The 9,436-nt window shown below is 43.1% G+C and overlaps 1 protein-coding gene across 1 annotated transcript in view; it reads right to left on the reverse strand.

The window, feature by feature from the left end:
• Positions 1 to 8,919, reverse strand: part of LOC137381253 (zona pellucida sperm-binding protein 4-like) — a 47,171-nt gene extending 38,252 nt beyond the window's left edge. Inside the window, exons 1-4 of the mRNA XM_068053608.1 lie at positions 8,914 to 8,919; positions 7,954 to 8,016; positions 6,464 to 6,592; positions 4,561 to 4,704 (exon numbers count right to left, since the gene is read on the reverse strand). Coding sequence (XP_067909709.1) covers positions 4,561 to 4,704; positions 6,464 to 6,592; positions 7,954 to 8,016; positions 8,914 to 8,919 — 342 coding nt within the window. The remainder of the gene's footprint in view (positions 1 to 4,560; positions 4,705 to 6,463; positions 6,593 to 7,953; positions 8,017 to 8,913) is intronic.
• Positions 8,920 to 9,436: the final 517 nt, after the last annotated feature.

Below are 9,436 nucleotides of genomic sequence, written 5' to 3' on the forward strand. Positions count from 1 at the left end.
AATTAATGCAGGCTGGTGGGATTAGTATAGATAGGCATTATGGTCGGCATAGACGTAGTGGGCCGAAGGGCCTGTTTCTATGCTGTATGACTCTGTGACTATAACAATTGGAGAGCAGTGAATAAGGATTCACTGAGGGGGAGCTAAAACACGGAACACGGTGTTCTTAAAATCAAATCCTGTTACGGTTAAACCAGGCAAAGGCTGCGAGGGCACCCCTAGACCCCTTCCTCACCAGATCGTAACAACTTCAATGAGATCACTTCTCATTCTTCAAACGGCCAGGGAATAGAGGTCCATTTTACTCAATCTGTTCGAATAGAACAATCCTCTCATTCCGGAAATCAATCTAGTGAACCTTTTTGCTGCTTTCTAAGGCAAGTATATCCTTTCTTAGTTCAGTCATGGAGTCATAGAGTCATAGAGTTATACAGCACAGAAACAGGCCCTTCAGCTCATCCTGTTTGTGCCAGCCATCAAGCACCTAACTATTGTAATCCCATTTTCCAGCACTTGACCTGTAGCCTTGTATGCTATGGCATTTCAAGTGCTCATCTAAATGCTTCTTAAATGTTATGAGGGTTCCTGCCTCTACCACCCCTTCAGGCAGTGCGTTGCAGATTCCAACCACCCTCTGGGTGAAAAAATCTTTTCCCAAATCCGTTCTAAACTTCCTACCCCTTACCTTAAATCTATGACCCCTGTTTATTGACCCCTCCACTAAGGGAAAAAAGGTCCCTCCCTCAGCCTTCTCTGCTCTAAGGAAAACAGCCCTGGCCTTTTCAGTCTCTCTTCATAGCTGAAATGCTCCAGCCCAGGCAACATCCTGGTGAATCTCCTCTGCAACCTCTCCAGAACAATCACATCCTTCCTATAGTGTGGTGACCAGAACTGTACACAGTACTCCAGCTGTGGCCTAACTAGCGTTTTATACAGCTCCATCATAACCTCCCTGCTCTTATATTCTATGCCTTGGCTGATAAAGGCAAGTATCCCATATGCCTTCCTAACCACCTTATCTACCTGTGCTGCTGCCTTCAGTGATCTATGGACAAGTAAACCAAGGTCCCTCTGACCCTCTGTACTTCCTAAAGTCCTGCCATCCATTGTATATTCCCTTGCCTTGTTAGTCCTCCCAAAATGCATCACCTCACAATTCTCAGGATTAAATTCCATTTGCCACTGCTCTGCCCATCTTACCAGCCCATCTATATCATCCTGTAATCTAAGACTTTCCTCCTTGCTATTTACAACACCACTAATCTTTGTGTCATCTGCAAACTTACTGATCATACCTCCTATATTCATGTCTAAATCATTAATGTACACTACAGACAGCAAGGGTCCCAGCACCGATCCCTGCGGTACACCACTGGTCACAGGCTTCCACTTGCAAAAACAACCCTCGACCATCACCCTCTGCCTCCTGCCACTAAGCCAATTTTGGATCCAACTTGCCAAATTACCCTCGATCCCATGGGCTGTTAGCTTCTTAACCAATCTCCCATGCGGGACCTTATCAAAAACCTTACTGAAGTCCATGTAGACTACATCAACTGCTTTACCCTCATCTACACATCTACTCACTGCCTCGAAAAATTCAATCAAATTAGTTAGATACGATCTCCCCCTGACAAAGCCATGCTGACTATCCCTGATTAATCCCTGCATCTCCAAGTGGAGATTAATCCTGTCCCTCACAATTTTTTCCAATAGTTTCCCAACCACTGATGTTAGACTCAGGAAACTAGGATGTAGAAGCGGTTTGGGTTGAGATGAGAAATGATAAAGGCAGGAAGGCACTTGTGGGAGTGGTATTTAGGCCCCCTTACAGTAACCATACAGTAGGATGGGTTATAAAGGAAGAAATAATGGGAGCTTGTCAGAAAGGTATGGTGATAATAATGGGGGAGTTTAATCTACATATAGACTGGAAACATCACATGGCAAAGGTAGCCTTGAAGAGGAGTTCATAGAATATTTTCTGGATGGTTTCTGAGAACAGCACATTCTAGAGTCAACCAGAGAGCAGGCTATACTAGACCTGGTATTGTGTAACGAGCTAGGATTAATTAATGACCTCATAGTGAAGGCGCCCGAGACAGCAGCGATCATAATATGATTGAATTTTGGATTCAGTTTGAGGGAGAGAAGGGTGGGTCTCGGAGTAGTGTTTTAAATAAGGGAAATTATGAGGGCATGAAAGCAGAGCTAGCAAAAGTGAACTGGCAAATTAGGTTAAGGAATAGGTCAGTAGAGATGCAGTGGCAGACATTTAAGGGGATATTTCAGAATACACAGAATAGATACATTTCAGCAAGAAAAAAAAATTCCAAGGGGGGGACTCACCATCCGTGGTTAACTGAAAAAGTTAAAGATAGTATCAAATTTAAAGAAAAAGCATATAATTGCACAAAGATGGGTGGCAGGTCAGAAGATTGGATAGGATATAAAGAGTAGCAAAGAATGACTTAAAGAGTAATAATGAGGGGAAAATTAGAGTGCGAGAGAAAGCTGGCGAGAAATATAAAAACCAGGTAGTAAGAGTTTCTATAGATATTTAAAGAAGAAAAGAGTTTCAGTGAGTGTCCTATAGAAAGTGAGTCTGAGGAATTAATAAGGGAAAATGAGGAGACGAGAGATAAATTGAACAGATATTTTGCATCGGTCTTCACTATAGAGGATACAAGTAGCATCCCAGTATTAGCTGTAAATCAGGAAATGGAAGGGAGGGAGGAACTCAAGAAAATTACAATCACCAGGGAAGTGGTACTGAGCAAATTGTTGGAGCTGCGGGCTGACAAGTCCCTGGGTCCTGATGAACTTCATCCTAGGGTCTTAAAAGAAGTGGCTAGTGAGATAGTTGATGCATTGATTTAATTTTCCAAAATTCCCTAGATTCGGGGAAGGTTCCATTCGGTTAGAAAATAGCCAATGTAACTTCTTCATTCAAAAAGGGAGGGAGACAGAAAGCAGGAAACTACAGGCCGGTAGCTTAACATCTGTCTTAAGGAAAATGTTAGAAGCTATTATTAAAGATGTTATAGCAGGGCATTTAGAAAAATTCAAGATAATCAGGCAGAGTCAACATGGTTTTGTGAAAAAGAAATCATGCCTAACCAATTTATTGGTGTTCTTTGAAGAAGTAACATGTGCTGTGCATAAAGGGGAACCAATGGATGTTCTGTACTGGGATTTCCAGAAGGCATTTGATAAGGTGCTACATCAAAGATTATTGTGGAAAATAAAATCTCATGGTACAGCGGGGAACATTTTGGCGTGGATAGAAGATTGGCTAGCTAACAGGAAACAGAGAGTAGGCATAAATGGATCATTTTCTGGTTGGCAAGATGTAACGAGTGGTGTGCCACAAGGATCAGTGCTGGGCCTCAACCTTTTACAATTTATATAACTGACTTGGATGAAGGGACACAAAGATATGTAGGAAAGTAACTTGTGAAGAGGGCACAAGGAAGCTACAAAGGAATATAGACAGGCAAAGATCTGGCAAATGGAGTATGATATGGGAAAATTTGAAATTGTCCATTTTGGCAGGAAGAGTGAAAAGAAGCGCATTATCTAAATGGTGAGAGATTGTAGTGCTCTGAGATGCAGAGGGATCTGAGTTAAAGGTCTGCTCAGGTCAGGAGATAAAAACCTGACCTGAACCTGACAGAACAGCATTGGACCTGAGCCTGACTCGGCCTGGGTCCTGCCATTTCCCCCCACGCCCTGCCTGACCGAGCCCGACCTGACCACTGGAATGTTCAGTTTACCATCTACCTTCCGATTTTCACTTTTTCACTTTGTGCTGATAAGCAGCAAAAACTGTAATTGGACTTGAAAGCTTGTTTAAAAAGATGAAGATTGGAGCCATGGAGTCAGTGATTGTTTGGTCACGAGTTAAACAGAAACCCATGGAGTTGTGCCCAGACAGGTTGTGCCACACTGGACCAGTATTGCTTAAAATAAACACAATTACACAAAGGCTCAGAAAATATACATTACCTAGACTAAAAGAAAAGCAAAATACTGCGGATGCTGGAAATCTGAAATAAAAACAAGAAATGCTGGAACCACTCAGCAGGTCTGGCAACGTCTGTGGAAAGAGAAGCAGAGTTAACGTTTCAGGTCAGTGACCCTTCTTTGGAACTCTGAACTCCGACCCGAAACATTAACTCTGCTTCTCTTTCCACAGATGCTGCCAGACCTGCTGAGTGGTTCCAGCATTTCTTGTTTTTATATACACTACCTAGACTCCTGCTTTACAGGTTGAAATACTTGCTGCAAGTTTATCTGGTGAGCAGCTGAGATGCAGAGACCAGGAAGGTCCTGAGTGATTAATTATTATAAAATATACGATATTTATATAAAAAATATAAAATGATCACTGTCAGGACTCTAGTCGACACACATACAGTACAGTACAGATTTGGTAACACACTTGATGCTGATACTTGATCGAATGTAGCACCCACATTGCTAAGCTCTTGTGCTAGCTCTGCAAACCCTTCACTGGAGACAGTTTGGGAAGGTCAAATAACCTTGCAACAGACTCACGCATTTGTCTGTAATTTGTGATTTCCTGTGAGTGGATATGTTTTTTTCACTCATCTGCACAGAGTTATGGATGACTGACTTGGCCTGCTGCGGGTCTAGTACAACCTTTTTCAGTGTGCCACTGATGAATTTCCTGTCTCTTTGCTGTCATATTTTAGTAGAAGTTTACAAGATTTGCATTGTACAAATCCAGTTGCACTTTTACTATCACAGAAAACAACAGGATTGAAATGCTTCCAAACAGGAGATTTACCTTTTCCACCTACAGGACTTTCCACTACTAAACATTCTCCAGTTGACAGCATTCGTTTTACCTCCATAGTTCACTCACTTACATTACCACTTTTGGATAGATGGATTCAGGAAGCTGCAGTATGAGCGCGATGACGTCATAGAGATGTTCACTGCGCAGACTCAGAATTTCCCTCCTTGACGTCCCAGACTCCCAGCAGCTCAGATAGGTTTTTGAACTTTTCACACTTGCCAGCAGAGCAAAATGCAAGACTTGTGTGTTTACGACCTGGACCCAGCCCAACCTGGACCCGGCTCGATCCGAGCCAAGCCCGAAAGATGGATCCGGAAGAGCGGTCCGACCGTCGGGTTCTGGTCGGGCAGTAGGCCTTTAATCTGAGTGTCCTAGTGCATGAATCACTAAAGGTTAGTATGCAGGTACAGCAAGTAATTAGGAAAGCTAATAAAATGTTATTATTTATTGGGAGGGGAATTGAATATAAAAGTAGGGAGGTTATGATTCAGCTATACAGGGCATTGGTGAGACCACAACTGGAGTAGTGTGAACAGTACTGGTCTCCTTATTTAAGGAAGGATCTAAATGTGTTGGAGGCAGTACAGAGAAGGTTTACTAGACTAATACCTGGAATGGGCGGGCTGTCTTATGAGGAAAGGTTGGACAGGCTAGGCTTGTATCTGCTGGAGTTAAGAAGGGTAAGAAGTGACTTGATTGAAACATATAAGATTCTGAGGGGTCTTGACAGGGTAGATGTGGAAAGGATGTTTCCCCTGGTGGGAGAATCTAGAATTAGGACTCACTGTTTAAAAATAAAGGGTCGTCTATTTAAGACACAGATGAGGAGAATATTTTTTTCTCTGAGGGTTGTGAGTCTTTGGAATTCTCTTCCTCAAAGGGTGGTGGAAACAGAGTATTTGAATATTTTTAAGGCAGAGGTAGATAGATTCTTGCTAAGCAAGGGGGTGAAAGGTTATCGGCGGTAGGTGGAAATGTGGTGTTGAGTTTACAATCAGTTCAGCCATGACCTTGTTGAATGGTGGAGCAGGCTCGAGGGGCCGAGTGGCCTACTCCTGCTCCTAATTGATATGTTCATATGTAACTATGCACAGTACTCCTGGTTTGGTCTCACCAAAGCACTATATAATTGAAGCATAACTTCCTTAGTATTATACTCCAAGCCCCTTGCATTAAAGGCTGATATATCATCTACATTCCTAATTGCTTGCAGCACCTGTATATTAACTTTCTGTGATTCATGTACAAAGATTCCCAAATTCCTCTGCAAACAAATATTTACCAGTCTCTCACTTTTTAAAATCATTCTGCTTTCCTAATCTTATTACCAAATGTATGATTTTACATTTCCCCACAACATACTCCATCTGCCATCTTCTTTCCCACACAGTTAACCTATCTATATCCCTTAATGTTCTTTACATCCTCATCGCAGCTTCCTTTCCCATCTCATTTTGTGTCACCAATACATTTGGATATATTACGATCCAGATCTTGTGATTTTCCCCACTGAATCCTCCAGTTAAAGATTCTGGGAATGCCACACATTCTCCCCTCTGTCTGCTATATTCTGCAAAATGTATCATGCTGATTCGTAGACAAACAAATACTGATCCCAATGGTTGCCACAGTCACTACCTGAAAAACAGTGTACACCTCCTGCCACTTATTCGGGGGAAAGGCACTAGGAGAATTGCTCATTCGGAGAGCCAGTGCAGATGTGATGGGTCGAATGGTGTCCTTCTGTGCTGTAACAATTCTGTGATTCTGTTATAATTATTTTGATTTTTAAAAATTCAATTCATGGGATGTGGGCGTCACTGGCTAGGCCAGCATTTATTGCCCATCCCTAATTGCCCTTGAGAAGGTGGTGGTGAGCTGCCTTCTTGAACCACTGCAGTCCATGTGGGGTAGGTACACCCACAGTGCTGTTAGGAAGGGAGTTCCAGGATTTTGACCCAGCGACAGTGAAGGAACGTCGATATAGTTCCAAGTCAGGATGGTGTGTGACTTGGAGGGGAACTTGCAGGTGGTGGTGTTCCCATGTATTTGCTGCCCTTGTCCTTCTAGTTGGTAGAGGTCACGGGTTTGGAAGGAGCTGTCGAAGGAGCCTTAGTGCATTGCTGCAGTGCATCTTGTAGATGGAACACGCTGGTGACACTGTGCGTCAATGGTGCAGGGAGTGAATGTTTGTAGACAGGGTGACAATCAAGCGGGCTGCTTTGTCCTGGATGGTGTCGAGCTTCTTGAGTGTTGTTGGGGCTGCACCCATCCAGGCAAGTGGAGAGTATTCCACCACACTCCTGACTTGTGCCTTGTAGATGGTGGACAGGCTTTGGGGAGTCAGGAGGTGAGTTACTCGCTGCAGGATTCCTAGCCTCTAACCTGTTCTTGTAGCCACGGTATTTATATGGCTACTCCAGTTCAGTTTCTCGTTAATGGTAACCCCCAGGATGTTGATAGTGGGGGATTCAGCGATGGTAATGCCATTGAGTGTCAAGGGGAGATGGTTAGATTCTCTCTTGTTGGAGATGGTCATTGCCTGGCACTTGTGTGGCGTGAATGTTACTTGCCACTTATCAGCCCAAGCCTGGATATTGTCCGGGTCTTGCTGCATTTCTACACGGACTGCTTCAGTATCTGAGGAGTCACGAATGGTGCTGAACATTGTGCAATCATCAGTGAACATCCCCATTTCTGACCTTATGATTGAAGGAAGGTCATTGATGAAGCAGCTGAAGATGGTTGGGCCTAGGACACTACCCTGAGGGACGCCTGCAGTGACGTCCTGGAGCTCAGATGATTGACCTCCAACAACCACAACCATCTTCCTTTGCACTTGGTACAATTCCCAGCAGCAGAGAGTTTTCCCCCTGATTCCCATTGACTCCAATTTTGCTAGTGTTCCTTGATGCCATACTCAGTCAAATGCTGCCTTGATGTCAAGGGCAGTCACTCTCATCTCAACGCTTGAGTTCAGCTCTTTTGTCCACATTTGAACCAAGGATATGAATCTAATGCAAACTAAAAGGAACTTAAAATTGTAAATGGTCATGGATGTCAAAGCATTAGAGTGGGTGCAGAAGAGATTTACTAGGATGGTTTCAGGGAAAATGGACTTGAGTTACATGGAGGCTCATGTTGCTCTCCTTAGAGCTGAGAAGGTTAACAGGAGATTTAATAGACGTGTTCTAAATTATGAAAGTTTTTAATAGAGTAAATAAGGAGAATCTGTTTTCAGTGGCAGAAGGGTCATTAACCGGAGGACACAGATTTAATGTGATTAGCAAAAAAATCTCGAGGGGAGACGAGGCAGGGGAGGTGGGGAGAATATGCAATGACTTGTGATCTGGAATAGAATGCATGAAAGTTCAGTGGAAGCAGATTCAATAGCAACTTCGAAGAGAGAATTGGATAAATACTTGAGAAGGAAAATTTGCAAGAGAAATAGGGAAAGGGCAAGTGCGTGGGACTAATTGGACAGCTTTTTCAAAGAGCTAGCACAGGCATGATGGGCCGAATGGCCTCCTTCACTATTGTATCATTCTATAATTCTGTTCCTTGAGGTTGTGTCACAGCAGAAGCCTCATATTCCCTCATGATGGACACCAACACAGCATCATGATATTACTGATAAGGATATGCTTCTATTTCATGTACACATGCCCTAAAATCTATCAATAGCAGTGGAGAGGGTAAACAGCAATGTCCTAGCACACACTATGACACACTGACTGATAATAATGTCCCAGATCAGGGCAGCTACTGGAACTGATTGCACCAAATAAAGCCGCACCTCCTTGCAACTAATTTCCATGCGAGAGGTCGAGGGCTGGACACAGAGGGAACAATGTCAACAAGGGAATTGGGGGCATCAACATTGGTAACTGATAGGGTCTGTCTGGTGATGACTGAGACATTGAGTGATATCCTAGAGAGTGGGCATCGTTCACTAAAACAGCAACTGTGACTAATCTGTTCAACTGCCCAACAAACTCCAAACAACTCAACATAAACTGAACACATCTAATTGGGGCACTGTGATGCCTTCCACCATTGGGTCATTGATTCATGGAACAAGCACTCACCAGCATCAAGCAACTGAGTTGTAAACTAGCACATGCTATCACCTCCTTCCTTTATAAGATTTAGCATTCTCAGAAATTAATGTTGGCCTATTGAGTCTGTGTATGGTCTAAACTGCCAGTCCTTAACCTGAGAATGGGAAAATACTAACTGACTGCGTGGGGAGGGCTCATCCGAGTTAATGATTTAGTGTAGCATGGTGCAACAAACCTTTAATCGGCATCTAACTTTTATTCCAGACGATTTTGCTATCGTCTTCATTAAAGTCTTGGTACAAACATGGCCAAAAGAGTTGAACTCTGGAGGTGAGAGTGACTGCCCTTGACATCAAAGTAGCATTTGACCGAGTATGGCATCAACAAGTCCTAGCAAAACTGGAGTCAATGGGAATTATTAGTAGGAGGAATAGCTGTATAGTTTCAAATGTCACAAGAGGTTTTTTTTAAACTAAAAGGTCTGTGTGCCTTTAAGTCTGAGAGAAAAAGGACTTTCTGTGAACACTGAATGCTGGCACTTTGTGTTTGA

This window comes from Heterodontus francisci, chromosome 2 (genome assembly GCF_036365525.1).
Source record: "Heterodontus francisci isolate sHetFra1 chromosome 2, sHetFra1.hap1, whole genome shotgun sequence".
Lineage (NCBI taxonomy): Eukaryota > Metazoa > Chordata > Chondrichthyes > Heterodontiformes > Heterodontidae > Heterodontus > Heterodontus francisci.